Source organism: Cupressus sempervirens, chromosome 2, assembly GCF_028749045.1.
Source record: "Cupressus sempervirens isolate cs-2001-9-10 chromosome 2, ASM2874904v1, whole genome shotgun sequence".
In the NCBI taxonomy this organism is placed as follows: domain Eukaryota; kingdom Viridiplantae; phylum Streptophyta; class Pinopsida; order Cupressales; family Cupressaceae; genus Cupressus; species Cupressus sempervirens.
In genome coordinates this window covers 414,567,998-414,594,226 of record NC_143119.1, presented here as the reverse complement: position 1 = coordinate 414,594,226, position 26,229 = coordinate 414,567,998, and the positions used below count along the sequence as shown (strand labels likewise).

Sequence of the window (26,229 nt, the reverse complement as noted above, 5' to 3'; positions counted from 1 at the left end):
ACAAAATGTGCACTATGGACCTTAAGTCCAAAGAAGTCTTATTCTCGTTGTCTTTTGAAACTGTTTGATGCCACTAGTAGTCTGGAAAGGAAGTTTAAGCTTCAGTTGAACACTTTAGACCAGATAACTGGAAACATAGTAGAATAAAGAATCAATCAATGGGTTGTTAAGAGACCAATACGGGCTAGCCAATCCCTTTTAGTAAAGATAAATACAGTTGCATTGTAAGACCTCAACAGAGGATACCTATAAGTATTAGCTAAGGTAACCTCGATCCTTCTTGCCCCCATGTAGTTACACATACCTGATTGCTTACCTTGAAATACCTAGGCGGTGCAAGTCGGATAGGGTGTGGATTGACTTCATGATTACCATGACTATGAATCATTGGCCAAGTTACACCAGAATTAGTTGGTGATGCAACTTGATCAGGAGTTACGCCAAGTTACCAGAAGTTGTAGGGCATGACCAATTAAGATTGTAGGGTAACACCAGTTCTAGATGATTAGATTCTTTACCAAGTACATTATCCCTTGCAGAGGGTCGGACCCACTTCAGAAGGAAGTGTGTGCAAGGGAGGATCAGAAGTGATCTATGGTTGGGTGGATAAATGCCTCAATGATACATTTCCCCATTCATGTTAAAGACAAGACACTCGTGGCTGCCTCCTCTCTTCTCCTTAGTGCTCTGTAATTTCTCTTTGTATTTTTCATTTTGTATCAATATAAATGCTTACATAGTTATGAAAATCCCAAAGGCAAATAGATTTACTTTCCTATATTAGAATTCTGTCAGTGTACTCTTTCTATGTGATTGCTTCTTTTAATTGTTTAAAAATATATATATATGCAAACACATTTATGGTATCTAGATTAGTTTTATTTTCTGAAACTAGTATACAACTTATTCCTGGATTTCAAAAAAAAAAAAAAAAACTAGCCATTGTTTTCTTGTCAAGACTATTGGCTTGTTGCAATACATATGCCATCTCAATGACAAAGGAAGTTTGCAGTGGCTCATATAACGAGTCCAAGCCACACCAGACACATCCTGCACCACACTTATATCTGAGAATGTTATTCCTCTGTCCAGCTCCAGATTCCTCTCCATCCCCTGAGATTTTTGTTGGACTCGATAGAGTTTGGTTTTAATTGTCTCCAACCCTTTGTGTTTGTATGTAACTCCATATTGCAATGTGGCAAAATTGGGTGATGCAGTACTGTGCTGTGTCAGAAATCAATATATCCAAAATTTATTCTAACATCAAAATCGGGTGATGCAGTACTGTGTTGTGTCAGAAATCAATATATCTAAAATTTATTCTAACATTTTCAACATATACAGGTTTAGGTTTGTTTCTCAACATGATCATGTAAATCGTTTCTGTACAGCATCACACAATACATCATTTCTCTGTACTTTCTCAAAAACGAGATCTCATAAATCACTTCCCTTAAGCATCACATGATACATTTTCTCTATTTTTTAAAAAAAATGTTATACAATGTGCTGTGAACATCTTGGCAGGTTTGCATGCTTGTTTAGGTGGATTGGCAATTTGTAGTTTATCGTGGCTTGGTCATGGGTAGGAAACTCAAAGCATATGTACTTTGAATGATTTATATTTATTAAAATAAATAAAATTTCTTTCTTCCAACAATTGGAATCTCCTGATACAAAATGGAGTTGCTGGCTAGACCATTACCTAAAAACCACATTCACTATCTTTTTGATATAATATATTCACTTGAATCGATGATGATTGCATGTAAATTTGAGCATGTTTAGTCATATACTATTAACAATGTATTGTCTTATATGATGAAGCTTGGTTTATTGACCAAGTTCCATCACATATGTCACATCCACCCAAAAAATTATTCCCACTCAAATGGCCTGGCCATTAGAGTATTATTACATAGATAGTTGTAGTACCATGTTAGAATCATGTTTCCCATATGCATGTCAGCTTGCACATAACAATTCAGCGTAAATATTTAACTGGAAATTGTGTTCCTGTTTATAGCACTTGCAAGCATTGACACGCCACCGCCTGCTGACATCAACATTTTTACATATATCAATGCTTCTGTGAAGCATTTAAATATTCTCCTATTTCAAAATTAAATTCTCGATGGTTGACAACTTCAAAAAAGAAACAAGCCCTTCCCATTTCCTTTATAACATAGGTAACATTCCAATAGGCATAACAAAAGAACTTGAGAATATTTGATTAAATTGAAGGGGTGCCATGCCACCTTTCAAGCATGGGGTGATCTTGGCATACTTATTGACTGCCCCTGGAGTAATCCATACATCAAAGAGCTCGCATAAATGCAAATCCACTAGCTCTGGAAGCGAACAACAATGCATGAAATATCATCTTTGCTCTTTCTCGATACTGCTTGCTCAGTCAGGCACTTGGCTGCAACTTGAGGATCCTTTATCTTTCTAACCAAGTCAACAGCCTCTTGATTCTTCATGACCTGACCGTAGCAGCACAATAAAGGCATACTTCAACAGACAGAATTATATTTTGTGGGGAAGAAAATCAAATAAACAGATGGATAAGGCAATCAATAGTGTCACTCTGATAACAGAGATATGTTAAGGAAAGGAAAATAAAATTAATTAATCCAAATTGGGGCTACAATTTTAAGTTTTGTTTTGTTTTGAACTAAAGCTTCAACAATAGTTCGAGTATTAACAGTTTCTATGTTGTGTTAAATCTGGCCTCTCGCAATCCCTTCAATAGCTCCCCTGACACATGCTTAGTCTCCAAATAACTAATACGTAGGCCATGAGCTAGAACCAGATGTACCTAGCTTTCAACTTAAACCAAGTATATTTACTGTATTCAGATTCATTTGTTTCATGCTAGGTTTATATCAAATTAGCACATTTATAACAATTAATAAATTGATTCAACTTAAACTAAAGACTGTCTCACCTTCCATAATCCATCACTAGCCAAGATGAGAAATTCTGTAGCTGTATCTACATTCCTTTGTATTACATCAGGTTCTGAGCTTAAATGTTGTTTTAGGCTTCCATCACCAAATGCACGAGCTACAGCAAGTTGACCATTAACTCTAGGGACATCTCCTGAAAGAATAATAGAGGACATCAATAGGAATACAGTTCATCCCTTTTATCAATTGAGATGCACTTTGACCTAGAAAAGAAAAGCATCAAACTTACCTAAAAACATAAAACTAAATCACATTAAGCTTTTATTGAGAACAGCTTATGCAATGGTACCTGGTAAATTTGTCACAAAGCCACCCTTCTTCTCAATATTTTGCCGTTCAGTGCTTGGTTCATGGTCAACAGTCAACTGAATAGCAGTGCCACCTTGACATAGAACAGCCCTAGAATCCCCAACATTTGCTACAAAAAGTTTCTTCCCGTCAATTAGAATAGCAGTAACTGCTGTTGAGCCGCCAGGCCCTAAATCAGCTGTTTGAGCCAAAATCCTTCCATCAGTTCGGCGATATGCACTTTTTATAGCCTTCTCTGGCTCTGTCCAGAACCCAGGCTGCATTGATATATAATAAAACTTTGTCAGTGTTAAACTACATTTCTTACACAAAGTGCCTAGCAACTTCAGGACAATTTTAAACAGAATGCTCCACACATCAAATTGTGAACAGATGTTTTAAGATGAGCATCTCAGGCATTACCAAACATTTAAATTTTCTTCAATTATCTTTTGGACAGACAAGCATAAAGAGGCATCTAAGACAAATACTAGTTGTAAGCCCTCCCAACATCAAAGGATCAGTGTCCTTTGCATCTCTTTTGGAGAGTAAGATAGAACAACAATCACAAACTTTTTCCCACTTCTTTTAAAAATTATTTTACTAATATAGTATAACCTAGGTAGTCTCACACATTGGGGCCCACTCATATTGGGCTGTACAAAATTACATTTGTAGGTTTAAACTTATGTGTAGTTAGAACATTAGTGGCTTCTGCGATCACTGACTAATCATTACACTGAATGTATACTTAAGTTCTTCGATCTAAGCCACTGTCGATTCGATAGCATTGCATGTTTATTTCTTTACTGTTACAAAACAACATAATTCCTTGTTTCAGATTTACCAGATTTTTCATTCAATTTATGATCCTTTCCCCTCTTTATTTGTGTTTTCTATATTTAGGTAATTATATACAATGTAACACCAGTACTCGGGTACGTCGGGAAGACAGGATGCCGGGACGCATTTCTGGGATGGGGGGAAATGGACCTCATTTTCGGGACGGTGGGGGGCGGCCAAGGCACAGCGGCAAGGAGAGGATGGGACAGGGATGGGTGTTGTATAGTATGCATATAGAACTTGAAATGCTTGTTATGAAATGATGTTTCAGTACAACATACCAAATTAAAATATTTGAACATAGCAAAACTGCAACATGAATTCGAACCATTGAGCATTCAACATAGTAACATATTACATACCCAATAGTAACATTCAAAAATCAAAATTCAAATAGAAATCCAAGTACCCATCCCAGTGGCAAAATGGTTGCGGAATAGCAGAGGTGGGGGTACTTGGGTTGGCAAGTACCCGGTGCGGGGACAAGTACTTTGAGGTTGGGGGGGGGGGGGGGGGGGGAGTCCCCGTGTTACACTGATTATATATTATTAACTACAAAAGATAATTAACCTTTTGAGCATAGTGTAATGGCCAATGCGTTGTCCTTACCAAGTATACTTAAATTTTGGAGTTGCCAACGATATTTCCTTCGAGCCTCTCAATCTCATGCTACATTTCGTATAATAAAGTTATTAATTTACACTTACTGCACTCTCTTCTTAGCCACCTAAAAGTACATGATAAATTGGCTAGCAAACATAATCAAGATCTATTGTGAGGAAAACAAAAAGCTACTGCAAGGGCTTGCCACTCTTCCCCTTCTATGGGCTTCTATTTTTTACTCTTATGGCTTGTCAGGATATATTTAATTACTTGACTTCTTGGGAACCCATAAAAGGTTCACAACGCACATCCTTACTCTATTTTGTGCTTGTTGATTATGAAAACTTAGTGGGATGATACTTTTATTGGAAAGACTAAAAGATGTTTTGTTACTATTAAACCCTTTTTAGGGCTCAAATATAATGCTACAAGCAGATTGCACATGCCGTGTTGTAACTATGGATCAAAGAGAATCTTTTGTCTCTATTTATTTACCTTCATAGAAATTTAAGCTTCCAAGAAAGGTGAACTTCAAAGCCCCATGTGAAAAGAATAAGTGGTGCAAAGTTTAAGCTGCCTTGGAATTCCTAGTTGATCTTTTACTAAGAGGTCAGGAAAGGGGGAGATTAGTTGAAGCTAAGCCATCACCTCTTTCTTGGAGGACGTTCATAAAGCTCATCTCTACCAATGGGTTTGTTTTCTCCTTCACAAATTTGTATCTTAATGGACCAATATATAAAACCAAGTTAACATGGTAATATATGTTGTGTTCAACACAGAGGAGATTTTCTGACAAAGCAAGAGAGTCATAGATTACTCAAGTGTGGAGTGTTATGGAATTTAGACTTTCTAGCAAACATAGAGAATATATTATTCAAAGGTACAATTTTCATCATATTGGAAGTGTTTTCACCTTGTTGGCATTTTCTCTCTATTGCACAATTTCATCTCTAATTGTCAACATTTTCATCCTATCAACTTGAAAGAGGTAGGCGGTATTAGATTACAAGGTATAGAGGCAGAACAGTCAGCTTGATTTGATCATGAGATACACTGTTGATGATAAATCATCATTAGATAAATATTCTTATATATATATATATATATATGGTTATTTATATAATTAATTATACATATATTATACTTATGGTTATTTATATAATTAATATATTAACTAATGATGATTAACTATAGAGACATGTCTCTTCATTTCCTCTCATATTTATAAGCCTTAAAATCTGCATTTAGAAGACATCAATTACAATGGTCATGTTATTACATTTGCCGAAGACGATCCAAGTTACTTCAACATGGTATCAGAGCAGGCTGCAAATGTTTGGTGGAACTAGTGTTGGACGACTTGAATAAGTATTAATTTTAAGTCAAATATTGAAGGCAAATATAATTCTAGAGACCCAGTCAAATTCAGAATCATTTTCAAAGTATGTCAGAGTACATGTGTATACAAAGCAATCTTATAATGATCTTACGTGTAAGAGGTCTATTGTTATAGTTATGTCACAATCTGCGAACCCCAAAAGACAGACAGACCCAATCTCTGTGCGGCATGCATATCAATTTAATCATCCAAGATGTAAGATGTTCAGGCAGGACAAGGTGTCTGCAGTCAAGTTATGGTGGATGGGGCCAAACTCTGCGGTGGAACACATTGAAGACAAGATTGCCAAAGTGTTCGGCAAACTTAGAATGAGTTGGTGTTTGATCTTTGTGAATATGTTAAGTTCTAAGTTTTCCATATAGCCGGGTGCGGCCTCCCTACCAAAATATATCATTATTGTGAAAAGAATTATAAAGGAACATTTCTCAGAGCATATTCATAGCAGAAAAAAAGAAAATTGAAGTTTACATACAGCAAAGTGACTCATATCCATTATAATCTCAATGATCATATCTATATACTCAGATCGAATTCAACGAGATTTTTTGCTTTGGGTATATACTCTACAGAATGAAGCACATTCAGTACTTGTATTCAGCGACATATATATTCTCGTCAATCTTCATTCAGTGATATATTTGTCTAAATATTCACAAATATAGACTTCTGGAGCAGATCAATATTACAATCAGAGACAATAATATACAGCAGAGTGACCTATATATAAAAGTTGATATTCATTGTGCAAAGGGAAAGAGCAGAGCATATAACTGATAAGGATACTCTCGGGAGTTTGAACCTGCAGCGATTATGTGACATCCACGTAATATAATAGAGATTATCAATAAGACATAACAAGTATGAGAAGGCTACTTAAATATCTAAACTTATGGGTTTATGGGTTGCCCATTCTTGTTCGTCACAAAGATCAGATGAAGGACTGCAGAATAATGTCACACAATGGGACGGATAGACATTGTCTGTGCTCAGATTAAGACTATATGTCCTGTTGGATGCAGGCTGAGTGAGTTACAATGACATTATACTTGAGATTTGAGGTTTTGATGCCTTCTTTCCGACCCAGATGCACGTAGATTCAATGCAATGTAGGAGCAGTGTTTAAATGTGTACTTGACATTAATGAAAAAATCAGTCCCAATGCCACTGCATACCAGATAGAAAATTGTTGGATTCATTGATAAAGTGTGAATGCCATTAAAAATTTGATCTACCGAGCCATGTAGAAACTTAGAAAAATTCAGACCTCTTGTGCATCATTATAATGACTTTAGGATAAATATGCGAGCTGGATTCCTATCTGTGTGGAACATGTTGTCTTGGAATCTCAGAATCCTCAACCTACATATTAAAAATCCTGATGAAAACCATAATCAACATCCTACTCATCAATGGATTGGAACAGGACAAAGAAGCAATCTATCTCATTTATATGGAAGAAAATAGATTACAGAATATAGTGGGCACATATGACTTACTCAAGAATCTATCAATGCCTCAGTAACAATGCACCATGACATGGCAAAGAAATGGTGATTGTAGAATTGAAGGCTACTGCATAATCTTTTAGCCATGGATAGAATGTTATTATTATTATAAGGAGTATGGACTGACTAATAATTATCAAAGCAAGACTAAAATAAAAATGTTAGAAGGAATATAGGGAATTATGTATATATATATTACAAGAAAACATATATAAAGAAATAAGACTCTGGACAGTACTCCGAAATTATATTGGAAACTACAAAGGGCTGTAAGAAAGCGATAAGAACATCATCATATTAAATGGGCAATAACCCTCATTCGACCCGACTACTATGGCCATAAATAATGCCACTGGCAAGAAAGTGTCCACATAAGAAACATCTAAGAATACACAAGGGAAAGTGATTCATTATTGCCGTAACCCTCTGAAGCAGATAACTTAATTATATCACTGAAAGTCAAAGGGATGAAAGGAGCACCGAAAACAGTAGGATGATGTGGAAACACCTTTGATACCTTAGGCATAGTAAATAAGCGATTGCCCCGCCTATCATGTATGACTAACTCATAGCGGGACTCGATTGCTGACTTAGAAGTGGCTCATCATGCCATCAAAACTTGCAACACTGGATTACTTATGAAAACAAGGATTGCATCCTCAACAGATATGGAAATCAAGTCACTGGTAGGATTAAAGAAGAGGCTCAAACTTAACAAAGTAAAATTATCTACCTCTTGGCTGAAGTGAAACCCAAGGCGGTCTTAAGGTGATAAATGCATCAATTCCATTGATCTCATTAAAAGGTAAGTATTGAGGTAAGTCAATTGTGTTAATTAATTTGCATTTGCAAAATGGTAATAATTTATTATTTATATGTATATTAACATATAAATATTATTGAAAGTTTGAATATATATACATGTATTTATATATGGATAATTACATTTAATGATATTTAATAAGTTGATATAATGATTGTGTGATTTAATATGGGAGTATGAAAGATTAAGTTCTTACGACAATATAATATAAATACAACAATCATTTATGTTATTTTTAGTAATAGGCAGTGTTAAATTTCTAATAGCCAAATTAACATTCTTATTTGTATTTTTATACATCCTACCAAAAGCTATATACCTTGATATTCTCCTTTGAGAATGTTCTTGCAAGAAAAAGAGAAAGATTGAAATTCAGAGGCAAGCTAACATTTGAGGCAACCTTAAAAAAGAGGAAGCATATAGAGGATATGATTCAATCAACCTTTGGTGATCTTTGATCATATTAATTCAGAGGTAGTAAACCAGGTTGTGATGGATTCACCAACGATATAAATTTGGAATACACAGATTACAAGATGTGCATAATATAGGTTTAATCAAAAGATCAAACAAATACCTTTGCATGAACAAAGGAAATTGAGTTGTTGTGAGACGTTAATGAAGCTTTTAAGAATTCATTTGAAGCATCTGTGATTCTCTCTTTGATGAATGAAACTCGACGTATGAGTTGTAGATTCATTCATGTGGCACAATCATACTCAATCAAGACATTGGCGTATTGTGGACGAGTTTGAGAAAATGAAGGACATGTTTGCTTCTACTGTTAAGCTTAATGAATGTTTGGACCTTCAACGGATAAAAAGATCAAGTTGGAACTTAGAAAGAAGTCGTCATATTTGATGTGATGCAAAAGTGTTCAAAGATATAAGAGTGGGAATTTTACATTGTGGGGGAGGCTAATAACCAATGTTTCATTCCCACTTGAACCATCTTTAGAAAGGAGATGTTCCACGACCCTCATGGGCAGATAAGTACTCATATCTTTTACATTTGTCTATTCAATTATTTATAATCCTATACATACTATAAGAATTATTTGCCTATTATAGGATGCTCTCGCAGGAAAAGAAGGTTGCTACTTTACACATGCTACCAAATATTGTGCAGACTCAATCTTAACATATTAGTTTTAAAGATGTTGATGATCAAGATGGATAAAGTGAGCCTCTTGAAACAAATATCTTTGATGATTGAGATTATGAGATCCTTCTACATTAAGAGGGAATATGAAACTTCTTCTAAGGCAATGCGAGAGCTTAGAAGATTGATACTCAAAGGGATTCTAGAAATACATGTGTGTGACTGCATGATTTTGATGGGCCTACTCCTATGTATATCATGAGGAAGTAATGACTTATCAACAAAAAATCAGAAAATTGATATCAAATTTAGAAGGAGTCTGACACGCATCCTTGGGCAAAGAGAGCCTCTCAATAAGTAACTATGGGACCTAACTTCCTAGGATCATTGTTCAGAGGGATAATTTTGAGGTGCAATCCTTTGTGAATGATATCTTCTCTATCAGGAGAAGTTCTAAGTGAAATTCCTTGTAATGCATTCTTTTCTATGAGAGAGAATTGAGGTGAAAACTTTTGTACCACCCTCTGACTTGGTTCATGGTGGTTACTATTTCGCATATGATATGTAATGAAAGGTGACGATCTTTCATTGACATATATAAAAAGAAGGTAACCATTATAAGGTGACAATATTATAAATGGTAGACTTGTTATCATGATCAGAGAGTAACCATTGCAAGGTGACAATCTTATAAATGGTAGACATGTTATCATGATCAGACAAAAGGTAACCATTGTAAGGTGACAATCTTATAAATGGTAGACCTGATATCATGACAGACTTCATTAAGTTGTTGTTCCAGAGTGCTTGAAGTCATGATAATGAATGTATCATGATCAAACTTCATTAAGTTGTTGTCACGAAGTGCCGAAGACCATGATACTTGTCATGATAGAGACAATGACATTGTGATTTCTTGTTATCTGATAGACTATATTAAATTGTAGTCCCAAAGTACCGGAAATTAGATAACTCATATCCTCCTAGATATAACATATTCTTTTGATAGGCATCAAGAATTTGATACATGTACGCATATCAAAATAATATACGTATGATGAATATCTTGTTGAATCATACTTCAGATTATATTGAAATATAACATCTAAGTTGATGGATTTATGTCGATATCCTTAATATGTCATTCCAAGAATATCATATTGAGATGATCTCTTCATATACTCAAGAGCATAATGTGTTCTATATCAATCCTCCCTAACTAAGAGGGACTGTTAAGTTTGTAGTTGCAGTTAGATTGATTCGATCATGAGATACATTTTTGATGATAAATCATATCATTAGATAAATATTCTTTATATATATTAGACATATGGTTATTTATATAATTAATATATTAACTAATGATGATTAACTATAGAGATATGTTTCTTCATGAGACATGTCTCCTCCTCTCATATTTATAAGTCTTCATATCTACATTTGGAAGACATCAATTACAATGGTCATGTTATTACATTTGCCAAAAACGATCCATGTTACTTCAACAAGAAAGTACGCAATCTGATTAGATTCCAGACCTGTTGCTGCTATTAGATGATGGTTACGTTGTGTTTAATATTAGTAGTTTAGTCTAATTTATTTGCAAATAAAACTACATACTGTCATGTCTATACATTGTACTATACATTCACTATGCACAATCTATATGGATACACCCACCTTATTGCCTAGATCCAAGAGTTGAAAAGGAGCATTGCAATATTGCATGTTACATATTATTACGATGTAATTGGTAAAATACTTGCTTGATATTAACATAGACCAAGACATCAATATATACAAAAGAATGAGATGATGTTTCCATAGGAAATGATCGTAAAAAATAAAAACTTTATATTCTAGCTTAAAGAAAACAAACAGTTATCTACAACCTAACTAAATATTAGAAGCATTCTAATATTTACAGTAGATTACAAATATATAGCCATTAACTAATAATAGAAGGTATCTATTATCGGCATACCCTCTCTTAATGGTTAATCTATCGACAACACCAAGCAATCCTCTAAATTTGATAAATTTATCAGAACCCAGAGGCTTGGTGAGAATGTCTATAGTCTAATCCATGGTAGGAACATACTGTAAGTCTATTGTTCTATCTTCAAGTAGCTGTCGTATGTAGTGACCATCCATATGCTTGGTTCATTCATGGAAGAGTGGATTTCATGCTAATTTGATACCAACAAACAAAGTGGTCAATCTTGTTGGCGACATCTGCATATCCCCAAACATCCAACGAAGCCAAACAACTTCACAACCTGCCTTGATTGTCCCTTTGTATTCAGCCTCTATATAAGAGAGAGAAATTGTTTGTTGTTTCTTACTGGTCCATATGACAACACCGGATCCCAAACTAAACACATTTCCAGAAATTGACTTTTTATCGTCAATGGAGCATGCCCAATCTGAATCTATGAATCCATTGAGTCTAGGATTACAACTCCGAGAGTAAAGAAGTCCATAATATGAAGTGCCCTTCACATAACGAAGCACACTCTTTGCTACCATCCAATCATTAGCCTTGGGAGTTGTCATAAAGCGGGAGATGTAACTGACTACGAAGCTGATATGAGACTGCCCACTAGTTGCCAGTATGTAGTATCATCAATGGGAGGAGAATCAGACTTGGCTGATAACTTGAGACCTGCTCCATGGGTGTAGATGCAGGCTTGCAATCTTGCATATGAAATTTGTCTAACAGAGCCTTCGCATATTTGGGCTAAGAGATAAATATACCAAAAGATTGTTGCCAAACCTCAACACCTAGGCAATAGTGTATGAGCTCAAGGTCAATCATATCAAAAGACTGGCATAAACTCTATTTGATTCCTTAAATCAAAGATGTCGAACTGCTAGTGATGATCAAATCATCCACATAAATAACCAAAAGGATGATGTTCCTATCAGTAGTCTTGATGTACAAATTTGAGTCTGAAGAACTCCTCTAGGAGCCTTGATCACTCAAGTACTTATGAATTTTCATATCAATTTTCATGTACCATGCCCTAGGGACCTCCTTCTATAGAGAGCTTTCACCAATCTGAGAACCTAATGGTCGTTAACAACAACCTTGAAACCAAGTGGCTATGTCATGTAGACCTCTTCATGGAGATCACCATTCAAGAAAGCACTCTTGACGTCCATTTGATAGACCTTCTAGCTAAATTGTGCTACCATGGCTAGGACTAATCTAATTGTGCTCATCTTTGCAGTAGGAGCAAAGGTCCCCTCATAATCAATGCCCTAACACTGAGAAAAGCCCTTTGCAACTAAATGAGCTCTGTACTTATCCAAAGTACCATCAAATTTGTATTTGATCTTGTAAACCCATTTGCAAACAATGTGTTTCTTCCCTAGTGAAAGATCAAAAAGGACCCAAGTGTTATTCTTTAGCAAGCTCTAGTGTTTAGATGTCACAGCCTGTTCCCACTCTGGAATTCTTTTAGCCTTGGAATGTATTTGAGGTTCAAATGCACTGTGAATGTTGGCCATGGGAGCATAATTAACAGACTTCGTAGGTTTTCTCTTTTTCCGAGCAGTTATCTTATCAATGAGGTCATCATCACAAAGATCAACAAGTGTCTTAGCCCACCAGTTAGGCCGAAGAGGACAATGACTAACATTAGTATTAGGAAATGCTCTATGATCAAGTTCCTCATCAGAAGAACCTAGATCAAACTCAAGTGAAGCATCAACAAATGTGGCTGATCTTGTAGGACAAGCTAGAGGTGTCTGCATAGGGATCACTGGTATAAGTGGAATTGCAAGAGCTACTGGAACCCTCCCATCAGATTGACCTAATGGAAGCCTAACTCCCAAATCATGAGCCTTCATAGGCTAGTCTGTTAGATCAGGAACAGGAGAAACAAGCATGAATAAGAGACTAGATGTCTCAGTGTCGATCAAGCGGTAGGCTTTGTAAAGACTACTGTATCCAGCAAGCATAAGTTTCTGACTCTTGGCATCCAACTTGGTGCGTAATGCAACAGGAATCCAAACAAAAGCAAGGGAGCCAAAAACTTTTAGGTGATTGATTCTAGGCTTACAGCCTAACCAAGCCTCTTCTGGAATCTTACCTTTGACTGCCACTGTGGGTGACCAATTCAAAAGATAATTTGTAGTGTTAACTGCTTCTACCTAGAACTTCTTTGGAACATGTCTGTGTTTGAACATTGATCGAACCATCTTGGTGATTGTTATGTTCCAACGTTCAACTACACTGTTTTGTTGTGGTGTATGGGGTGTGGTTAACTGGCATTTGATGCCATGAGTATCCAAGAAGCTAGAGAATTCATTAGAACAAAAATTCCCCCATTGTCTGACCTAAGAGTAATACTAGATATCAACTAAAGGTTTAAACTTCTAAAATACAAGAAATGCATTTGATTTCTTTTCAAGAAAATATACCCACACTTTTCTACTAAAATCATCAACAAACAATAGAAAATACCTAGACCTAAGAATAGAAGGAATGGCCATAGGGTCGCAAATGTCGGCATGAACAAGTTGAAGTACTTTTGAAGCTCGCCATGAATCCCCACTGGTGAAAGGTGTGCGATGTTGTTCCCTAACTTAGTATGCATCACAAACTCCAAGTTGTTGAGTCTGAATCTCTGGCAAATCGATGGCAAACTCTTCCCGAGCAGGCTGAAAGAGATAATGCACATTTAAGTGCCCATACTGTTGATGCCAAAGTGTGCTATCAAAAGATCGTCGAGCAGCCATAGCTAAGTCTCGAGATTTACTAGAACCAATAAGTCAAAAAAAGACCATGATCCTCAAGACCCACTACAAAATAGACCGAGTTGCCCTATCAACGCTAGTACACTGATGTGAATTGAAGGTGACATCCAATTGTGGAGAATTTTGCATCAACTGACTGATTGAGAGTAGATTTAGTTCCATGCCTGAAATGTAGTATACATCGAGGGAAATGAGATTCCTCCCAGCAAACTGAATTTGAATGTTGCATTTGCCAACAACGATGTACTCTTCTCTGCCACCAAAATAATAGAATCTTAATAAGGCTGGTAGTCAGTGAACCAGTCTCTATAGTGCGTGAAATGACAAGAGGCACCTAAATCAATGTACCAAGTAAACGACTTCACATAATTTGCAAGTCTTTTAGCCATGAAGGCATAAAAAGCAGATTTTGTCTGCTCAATGTGCTCTGCACTATTCGCTTTGGGTTGCGAACCTAATTGCTTAGAGGGGCAGCCAAGCGTTTTCGACATTCAACCTTCATGTAACCAAACTTGTGGCAATAGTTGCATTGAATGTTCTTCTTTCGGGAGCCTTCTAAAGTTGGAGCAAAGGACTTCTATTGAGAAGACTGCTGAGACTTGCCTTTATCCTTTTGAAAGAATTTAGCAACAAAGGCTTGCTCTGTGGAGTTGGAGCTAGAACTGCAACCGAACTGTTGTTTCCACCAATCTTGTTGAAGCAGGAGTGTGCAGAGATCTGTGAATTTCATATCAACACCAAAAGAAGTGATGTTGAGAGTCTTGATAAAATGTTCATAGAACTTGGGTAAACCCCTAAGAGTGATGACCACAATGTCCTCTTCCTCCATCTTGCGACCAATGACAAGCAACTGATCACAGATTTCCTAAATCCTATTTAGGTTAGCTAGAGCGATGTTCGCTAATCCATGATAATAAAAAACGGAGTGTTCTTCAAAAAGAGAGCTCTCCTTTTGTCAAAAGTCTCATGAAGATTCTTGAGATGTGCCCATATCTCGGCAATTGTCTTGTCGGATGGAATCTGAGAGAGCTCATCAGTTACGAATAATTTGAGAAGCATAACTGCCTCCCAATTATTCAGATCCCAAGTATTTTGATTAGCACCAAGGGCAATCAGACGTTGTGTAACACTCAAAACAATCTGATCAGTATTCTGATATTCAAAAATTGCTATTATTTGCTGCTTCCAAGTGCCAAATTTTGACCGTTGAATTTTGAATTGCTCTCGAGCAAATATATTAGTTAGAGATGACATAGCACGTTTTTCAAGCATGGAATTCTATAAAGATGCGTACTTTGAGGCAAAAAAACAGAAGACCGAGAAAAATTGAAGGGGTACCTAGAAGAGAGCTCGAAAAACCCAGCAAGAATATGTTGTCGGTTTCTAGATCCATTGGCTCGAAAATTGAAGCACCCAAAAAAATTGACTACAACCCACTTGAGCTCTCAAAAAACCCACCAATAATTTGTAATCAGAAAAATTTCGAGCCCAAAAATTAGGGTTTTTGAACAAAACCCTAGTCGACAACCATGGAGGAAAAAGTTGCAAGAAAAAATGGCAATTACAGACAAAAAGATGTTTGTTTTTCCAAGAAAGGGGGTGTTCTTGCTAAGATGACACAAAAGATGAAGAGTTGACACAAAAAAATAAAGATGACAGACGCGCGACCTCAAAAAAAAAAAAATCTGAAAAAAAAAAACAACCTCAAAAAATGTCAATGGATGTCACAATTTGTCAATTAAAACGAGCCCCAACACTACAATGCGAGCATACAAGTCGACTCTGGGAACCTGCGATTTCTGAGATTGATATCAAAGTCGCGAATTGCAAACCAAATATCGCAATTTGTAGAAGATTTTCCAGTTTCGGTTTGAAAAACAAATCTCATTTTCCAGACACTCTAAAAACCCTAGCCAAAACTAGGTATTTTGAAGCAAGGATGTTAGGAAAAAATTAATTTTGATAATAACGATCCGAAAATTTCAATTAAGAAATTATTATTTTTTAATATGCTTTGTTACCATATTACGATGTAATTGGTAAAATACTTGCTTGATATTAATAAAGACCAAGAGGTCAATATATACAGAAGAATGAGACAATGATTCCTTAGGAAACGATCGTAAATAATAGAAACTTTCTATTCTAGCTGAAAGAAAACAAACAATTATCTCCAGCGTAACTAAACATTAGAAACATTATAATATTTACAATAGATTACAAATAGATAACCATTAACTAATAATAGAAGCTATCTATTAGCGTAATACATATTGTAAGTGATAACTATTGATTTCTGCCTTTAAGAAGGGATTCCAATGATCTTGAAGAAATGCCTAGAGAAATCAACAATCGATATACTATAGTAACCCAAAAAGTTGGTATGTTGGTTGTTGGTTGTCTGCTAGTTTTTGGGTCTGTCTCCAACAGTGTTTTGCCGTGGGGGTTCTAATGCTTAATCTTTTGTAAAAAAGGTAAAAGTCTAAATATAAAAAACAACTAAAATGTGAAGATAATTATAATGTGAAGATAATTATAAAAGGTAAAAGTCTAAATATAAAAAACAACTAAAATGTGAAGATAATTATAAAATTAATTTGTACATGATCCCATCAAATTGGTAGTGGAAAAGTTATACCAAACAAAACATAAATAACAAAGTACAAAAGAACAAAGATCATAGTCATATAAAGTAGATGAAAATTGCATGTATTAATGTTATACTAGATTGGGGTACATAATGTTACAGATTGGTGTAGTGGGTTGTAGGCTCCCCCAAATGAGTATTGAGAGATAATGTAATGCAATTTAGAAGCGTACAAGCGCCAAGGTATATATGTAGAATCCCCACACTTGAATGCTAAGTAGAGGTGCCTTTAATGAGTAAAACACAGGGACTCACACCCCCTCCTAAACCTTCAAGTACCCGTCCCCTAACATCATCGAGATGTACTTGCACAGGGTACTTGTAAGTATCAGAGCACCCCATCTTGGTCATTCTGCAACCACGCCACCACTGGGATGGGTACTTGAATTTCTATTTGAGTTTTGATTTTTGAATGTTATTATTGGGTATGTACTATGTTATTTAGTTGAATGTTCAACGGTTCTAGTTCGTGTATTTTAATTTATTATATTATACTAAAACATCATTTCACAATAACTAGCATTTCAACTTCTATATGTATAGTATACAACACCCCTCCCTACCCTGTCCTCCCCTCGCTAATGTCCCCCTACCGTCCCATAATGGAGGCCCATTGTTCACCCATCCCGACATACCCCCGTACTAGTGTCACACTACCTGTAACCCATATCTGTTTTTGCAGACCGAAACAATATTAGCTAAGAGCCATAAAAGAATATACCAACAAAGAGACGTTGCACAATAACAACCAGTATGACATAACTACAATATTCTGATTCATCAATGACAACTTTCCAACAATATCCCCCTTAGTCATTGATGGCAACATGCTAAAAAAAAGATTACAGAAAATAAAACTGTTCAATTTTTTTTTTGTATAAGCTAAAAAGCTCCCCTTTGAACCATTATACTATGCCATACGTTCAACTGTACTCCCCTTAGTGCCATATTCCTTTCTCTACTATTCTCCCTCTTTGCTGTGAAGGACAAAAGGTATCAGAAAAGAAACAAAAAATGTAAACAAAACTTCAATTACCTTCAAGGGAAAACTTCCTTGTACTTCACCTTGAGTTCCAAGTGGAAGGATTTCTAATGATTAAAGGCAGTTAGAAGCATCTCAATCTGAATATTGCACTGCACCAGTAGAACAATAACAATAGCTCTGTCATCCAGATCTAATATAACTCAATTCTTCTTTCTCTGCCTCTTCTAGTACCGTGACTAAATGATTCAGTTTAGCTTCTACTATTTCATTGACTTTCCAGAAAGATCTGACTCTGACATAATCATCTCTTTGCATCTGGATCCAAATGAGATCTAACTGAAGTCAATTAACCCTCTCCTTTCTACACCATCCTTGTCTATGGAAATATCAAATGATAAAGACAACTTATTCAATTCCGACTCAATGGATTCAAACTATTCCATGTATTTGTCAGTGGCAATCCGAGAAAATATTTGTATATATTTGCCATAGCACTGATGCAAGTTCTCATTCCTAGATATAATCAACCAACATCCCCTGTTTAGAACCATATTTCTCCTTCAAATTTTGAGCAGAATTTCCTTCTGTGGGTTTCTTGGTTAAGTGTTCATTTTCATGTTAAAGAAGGGAATGGCAATATATATACATACATACATACATGGAGAGAGAGAGAGAGATTCTACTAGTCAATGAACTGCAATATAACTGTTAACATGACAATGTTAAATTGATGTGAAACAATTCTTGTGCTTCTCACACGATATCACACTCTACCAAACTATGGCAAATATAGCTTTAATACCATATCAAGAATCTTGAATTTAGCAACTTTTTTACCAAAGAAATCAGAAATCATAATTAATGGCAATAGTGTTAACTGTTATATAACTTAAATCATCAACTATGAATTTGAACCATGATATATTCATTGTTGTTATATGACTGATTGTCATCACTGCTACCATGATTAACTTAATTGCTCTTATAATGCTGTCATGATCTTTTATTGATGCTGCTAAAATGACATAATGATATATTTAAAAGTCATTTTTTGATTGATATGGACAGTTTTTTCAAAACAATATTAAAAATTGCTTTTTTTGTAGGGACATCTAGCTGCCCCCAAGATGGTAATGGGAAGTCTGAGACATTCGAACTGCCTTGGGGACAGCTAGGCATCCCCTGAATGTTTTCTTGCTGTCCCTGAAGCTGGGGACGTGTTCCAGGGTGTTTCCAGGGGGTATGCATGCCTGAAACACCTCAATGGATAGGGACAGGGATTTAAAGGGAGGCATGTAACACAGATTATAATTTGACAGGAGGTCCTGTCTCACATGCTATCCATTTTTGCCCTTTCCCCTAAAAGATAAATAGAAAAATAAACACATAAATAGCATTAGAATGGCCAAAATGCAAGGTGTAACATTAGATTTAGATTTACTTTTGCCAATGTCATGTAATATTTTCAAATGAGGAATACATTCTCTCAATCAAAAGAAAAGTATTGAATTTACTCTAGGCCGATCCAGCCAAAAAAAGTCAAACCTTAATTACGTTAGCAATCCAATAAAAAAGTAAAGAAAGGTCAGGGTTACCACACAAACAAGTATTTCATATTTACCTCGTTCAAAATATTGTCAAAAAGATTGGATTGCAAGTAACTGGGGACCTTGTGTCCTAAATGTCCATCAAAGATGGCAAAAAGGCCCAAATCATGATCTTTTAAACGTTTAAGTTCTGCAACATAGTAATCCTCCATATCATGCCTTGATTTACCCTTTACTAAATAAAATCCATGAATAACTCCTTTCTTTGACAGCTTTGATCGACCTTTTCCCTTATCGGATGATGATGGAGTAAAGCCAGCTGCCATCTTTAAAAGAAGAAAATGTGAAGACATTAGTACTAATTTTGCTTGAGCAAGAAATCCATCCAAACCATGAAAATAAATTAATAAGCAAATAACTTAAAACCATGATCATACCTTGAGATAAATATCATGCAACTATCAAGTACGATGAAGCAGACAAAAATGTTAGTTTGTTTCCAAATATTGGCACGATTTCTATTTTGTTAAAACACGTGCCTCTATGGTGTTATTGTTACTATTTCAGAATAAAACAAGCAGTCATCTGTGTAGTTCTATATTAGATACCATGTCAAATAATGAATTAATTGTTAAAAGGAATTTGCCAACAGGAAATACAAAGTCAATTTGGTAGTTAACCAAAGCATCAAAAGTAGACCAACCCCAAAAGCAAACAGCAAAAAATTTCCATGTTTTCCTTTTGCACTATATTCCTCTTCGGCCTTTGATACACTGAACCTGAACATTTTTTTCTCATCACTTAGATTAATAAGTCCAACCTAACTATTGTATATAATCTGGAACAACACTTGATCAATCGGGCCTGGACATGGACTAGCACAAAATGAAACCTAGCTTAAGTTTCTCCTTCGAATTAAATAAGTGCCAGATACACCAACCTGACAGGAAAAGATACGAACAAGCTATCATGCAAATACAAAATATGATTCACACTTAAACAAACAGTCACCACAAATTCAACCATGTAGAATAAGGATAGCTCAATCCAAGAGACAAACATGTAACCAGTCAAAATAATACAAGCATTGCAAGCTGAATTTGGGCAACATTAAATTAGATTCGTTGCCCTTTACCTAGTGATGCATATGATAAAATATTGTGGTGTTTACAGCATCCATCAAAATGTTATTGACAATAAAACTTAATCCTATTAATTTACTACAGTAGCTCATGACAAACAAAACCTATGAAATAACTTTAGAATTGTTCCAGATGATTACCTTCAATCAAGGCGTTCTTAAAAAGAAATCTCTAGACATCACTTTGGAGCCCCCAGTCGACACATGGTAGAAAACAAACACGAATTATGTCTTTGGAGGTAACCCAAGGGCTTAAAAGGGCCAAGCAGTGCATCAGTATTCCCAACTTCAATCATAGAATGTTATCTTGGTCTAGACTCTTGCCTCAAAACCATCATATGCAATGAGAAGATAAATCAGTTTATTTGTGGCATCCATAGCCTTCTAACATGGCTCTAGGGCAATTAGATCTGTAATATGCAATGAGAAAAGAATAAGGTCACTAATGCTTTGGCGAAGCATGCCTTTCTTTGCACAATGTCCCAAGAAAGGAAAGGGCAATCAAAGCCAGTAAGCTTCCTCGTTCCAAGATTAGATCACACTTTACAACTATCATCAACCAAGAATGTATGAACCAAACATAAAAGGGCTGGTCTCACCTCAAGTTGGAACTCTCACATGCCTGTGGCAGGAAAAGATATAATGATTCAAATTGACTATAAAAACGGTGGCATGCAATCTAGTTGCCCACAAAACTTGTAGTCTGCTCACCCCTTTCACCCAAGGTGGTAAACCCTTATACCATCCCCACCATCATTACCATGACAGGCAACTCTTTAACATGAAAAAAAGCAACGATAGGACAGCTATTATCCCATACACAGGATGTGTTAAACAGATGTTATTAATACCTGAAGGTGGAACTCTTTGCTCAAACCCTTTCAGTTTCCATTCCATGCTTGGTTGTGCATTTTGGTTCCCTTATTTCCAGCCTATTCTCAACTCTATTTTTCTCTACATCACTTTCAAAGGCGGCAGATAAAGTTGGTGGCAGTTTTAAGCAGATATTTCAAGCTTGAGGATGGGGTTTAAAGACACAAACTTACCAAGAAAAGTTAGTGGCCTACACAGCACAAGGTCTTTCTGACATTACTTCATATGTTCAATTCTTTTTTACTTGGTAGTTACATGATCAATCCCTTCTCTTTCTACTTGCCTCTCCTTCTGATCTTCCAGGCAATAATACACCATGACTATGCTTAATTCCTCCACCCCAGTAGTTACAAGAAAATAACTGCCAAGCTATCCACACAAGCCACCAAATGCCCCAACCCTTTGAAGCTTAAAATGTCTACCAAAACATGCTCAAACCACAGCCAACGACTTCCAAACTTGTTAGCTAACTGCCATTTTAGTTTCGAGCATCAACATCCTGTAAAATGGGGGTTTGCTCTATGCTTACCAAAGATTCCAACATTCTTGTCATCTCAAAGCACCCTTATCCTCATTCAATTCTCTTTTAACCTTAAGAACCTACTCCAAGCATTCCAAGCTCAACAGTGTCATTGCCATTTAAAAACTTCACCAACCTTGGATCACTGACTAAAAAGTGTTCATGAAATTTCCTTGAACTCTCTTTTTTCATGCTGCAGTTTAATTCTGTTTTGAATTAGAAGACAGAAGGCCCTTTTGACCATCTGAAGTTAAATACTGGATTTTTTTATTCTAATTTTGGTGCTTCAGTTCAGTTAGTTCAAAAAACATATATCTATTTCACTCATTAACGACTATATTTACCATTGTGTTTCTATCACCATGAATATCTCCTAGACAGACGGTCCTTTTGAAGGGCCACTAGGCTTTCAATGAAAACCCATAGCTTCATCTCTGCTTAAGACTGGAAGCCTGATAACTTCATTATCAAAATTAATCAAAATAATTATATTTTCTCCTTTGGTAGTTTTTAATATAGTTCAGCAGCTTTTCCACTGTCAAAAACAAATAGAAGATGATTACTTCGGAATTACTAAAATTTCTCGGTTAGCGGTTATTATCATGTTTCGGCAACTTTTCACCTTGCAAAAAAAGAATAGCAGATAACTACAAAAACTAAAGTTTGAAGAATCATATTCTGAATTCAGTATAACAGAATCTCGGGCTCACTTTTGCAGCTTCACAATAACTAAATTTAGGCCAGTGAAGGCATGGAGCAATATTAGATAGCCCTAACTGGATATTGTAAATTTTTTCATCATTCGACTGCTTGAGTTAAAAAAAACTCAGATCATTTCACAGAAGAGATGAGGAACACAAACTAAACACCCTATGGTGAGTAAAACCGAGAGTCCAAATCTATCAGGCCATATGGCTCGCTCAGCTTGTCAGAACATTAGGATTCCACACACTGGCAAAGAACTTCACCCTAATAAAAACTTTCCAAACTAAGACAATTTGAGCAGAACAAGGTAACATTTGTACACCAGTATTCAGCAGGGACGAAAGCTAAACATCCAAATTTCACAACAAAAGAAGCTATTTTGTATTGATTAACTTTATTTAATTCGGTTAGCAAAGTCATTTCTACTGCTGGTGTACTTCTGGAGCAGATGAATTGGCAAGGTGCACCCCTATTCCCAAACCTGGCCACTAAGACGAAATTAACCGAGCACCAAATTTAAACAAGATAAAACGAAAAAGTCCCCCTTTTTCCAACGAGTTCCGTCATTTGTCCAAAAGACAAGCAGAGCAGGTTGTGACTTAAAAAACCACCGTCCCCTTACCTTTTACCTTTTTTGTAGCCTACTGTATCTTTTGAGACCTGTCCAGGCACTTTGATCCTCCGGATCTCAATACAATTTTCAGCCTTCCTTTCTATAATATAAACAATCAGATTCCCACATCCTCTTAAGTATCAAGTCAATTTTAGAAATATTTATAAAAAGGGGACAAAACCCACTTAACTAGTTTCTATTCCACGAGTTTCCAAGAGCTTTTACAAGCATATGATATCCATAAACATATAAATCTGCATCCAGATGGACCAAGATTAGCTAAACCCAACAAATAAACTCATTTGGTCCAATTACTTGACATATCATAAACAATCAGAAGTCCTCCTTTTCACTGCACGGTTCGTCATGTTATAATAGTAGCAGACCAAACCCTCAGAATCCCTCTACAACAAAAAGCATGATGAATTCGCGGAGGAGAACAACTGGGCCAAAGGAAGCCGACATAATTATCCCCCAATTTATTAAACCATGATCTATCATCACCCAAGTCAAAAGTAGAAGTGTCAACAGCGAAGGCAGAATACCTTAATCCTGGAAAGAAACTCTTTCTTGCCCTTAGACTTGGAGGATGCTTCCTCCTCCTCCACTTTGGATGTCATGGCACCTTCACGCCTTCTATCTTCAGCACTATAGTCTCAAACCTTCAAACAGAGGTTTCCTGCCGGTGTTGCTCCTGCTATTGCTGTTGCAATTCCCTTATTGGGTAAGCTGAATCTCTTCCCAATTTGAAGAGGAAGAAGTATTTGGAGATAAGAGCAAATGCCTGAGTTAGCTGCTTATCTTTGTTTGATTGAGGAAGCTTCCTTGCAAAGCAAAGATGAGAGTCCGACTATAAGAGTAAATGAAAATGGGAGTAATTAATGCCTCCCTTCTGCGCACCCCACACGCTGCACACTGGTCAAACCTTTGCAATATTTATTTGTTTCATTTCAAAATATGGGGTACATACATCGCTATTCTTCACCAAGTGGGCGTGCTTTTTTTCAAAAGCTGCGGAGGTGAATCACCTAAATTTCCATTGGCGGTAAACAGTGTTTGTATCGACGGGTCGTGCGGATATAAAAGCAGGGGTTCCCCTGTTTCCAGTTTGTCTTTGACTGCATGTGAGCCTACACCGGTGTTCCTCTTAAAAAGTCAGGTGGAATCCGCGTATGATTTATTTTATAATTCAACTCTTCTGATGCTCTTCTTTTAATCATATAAACAACTCTCGTCTTTTCCTCTCTTGTTTGCCCTGTCTAATCTTTTGAGTTTGCCACCACATTTTTAAATAAAATTACAGAGGAAAGTACCCATATGCAATGTCATTTTTATTCTCTTGTCATGTATCCATTGCCTTGATATTGTACTTATTTGTTATTTCACCAATTATTTAAATAGGAAGTCAACATCTATTAGTCTATTTAAATTTTCAATAGTTTCTACCAATTATTATTAAATTTATTATTACATGTCAAATCATATGGAAGCGCAATGAAGTAGTATAAACAATCTATATGTCTCTCTATATATTTTCTCACATTCAATTGAGCTAAAAAGGACATGGTCATTTTCATTTTCCTTTTAGCTTCTCTCATTATGATGATGGATCACTGAGTGTGATTCGAAATGTTGATGTTAAAAATACACACACAATCAAATTCCAAAAATTATATGTCATTATTTATGAATTGTGGAAATCTACATGCAAAAATAGAATGATAAATTTAAAGGATGAATGAAGAGGCTAATAAGCTAATGGATTCAAAACTCAAAATGGCATTATAAGGATACAATGGTAATGGATTCTAAGCACAAACTAGCATTGCGATATTAGTTTGAGAGTTACTAGATATTGAATCGGAGAAGGCTCTATTTCATGGAATTTTTAGAATAAATGGATGGTTGGCATTGAATGTTAATAGAGCGTTGGGATTCCATGAAAGGAAGTGAGGTGAATTGAGCTAATAGCCTTGTGATAAGTGGCAATGCATTAGGACAAGTTGATCATGTGAGAGGTATAGGTTTTCTCACACAAGTGTGAGAAACTTTGGGAAGGGATGGAAAGTGACAAGTGGGGAGGTGCATGAAAGTCATACAAGGTGTGCCAAGGTGTGTAAGAGGAACAAATGAAAGATTAGGGTGGCTACACACTAAGTGACAAAAGGCATGAAGGTAGTAGGAACCATTTAAAATTAGAAAAATGTTATCAAATGTATGAGAAAATGTTTAATTGGGGAAAAAGGCTAATGAAGATAAGAATGATGAAATTGGCCTTAAAAGGGTAATGAAGATATGAATGGTGAAATTAGCCTAATTAATCAAGGATCAATTAGTGGATATGATTTAGTAAGAAATGAGGGTATTAGGTCATAAGTTAGGTTTAATTAATTAGGACTAATTAAACTTTGGGATAAGGGGGTGTGACACACCAATTAAATTAAGCAAATTTTAGAGGAAGGGTGGGGAATATAATTAATTATTCAAATAATTGACACAAATTTATAAATTCATATGAGAAATTTTAGGATGTCCTCATTTTTCCCCTCTTTAATGTGGCGCCTGAATGGCATTGCTTCAAAGACGAGAAAGATGCATCAAACAAATGTGAAGGATAAAGATCAGCTAGGTCGTAGGAAAGTGATGATGGTGCGATCACGAATAGAGGGACCCCAATGAGATATGTCCAATTATATAGCAAGAGTCACACAACATGAACAAACAAGAACAAGGAGCAACAAGAAACAAAGAGAATGCAACAATATTCCAAATTCATGAAATAACGTATAATTGGCGAGCAACATGAAGCCTTACATTCCAAGCATATAAGCTTGATTACGAATATAAATCCAAACTTATTCATCCTATGAACCCTCAACTATTACTCTTCTTAAATATTA

The 26,229-nt window shown here is 35.9% G+C and overlaps 1 protein-coding gene across 1 annotated transcript; it reads right to left on the bottom strand.

Moving 5' to 3' along the window:
* Nucleotides 1–1,762: 1,762 nt before the first annotated feature.
* Nucleotides 1,763–24,239, bottom strand: LOC149572863 (putative protein phosphatase 2C 58). Its single transcript, XM_089813938.1, has 5 exons — nt 23,875–24,239; nt 19,552–19,803; nt 3,262–3,538; nt 2,951–3,105; nt 1,763–2,486 (listed from the first exon to the last, which is right to left on the bottom strand). Exons 1-5 carry the CDS (start codon nt 23,947–23,949, stop codon nt 2,346–2,348), a joined length of 900 nt encoding a protein of 299 aa, XP_089670064.1. The 5' UTR covers nt 23,950–24,239; the 3' UTR covers nt 1,763–2,345.
* Between the last annotated feature and the right edge of the window lie 1,990 nt (nt 24,240–26,229).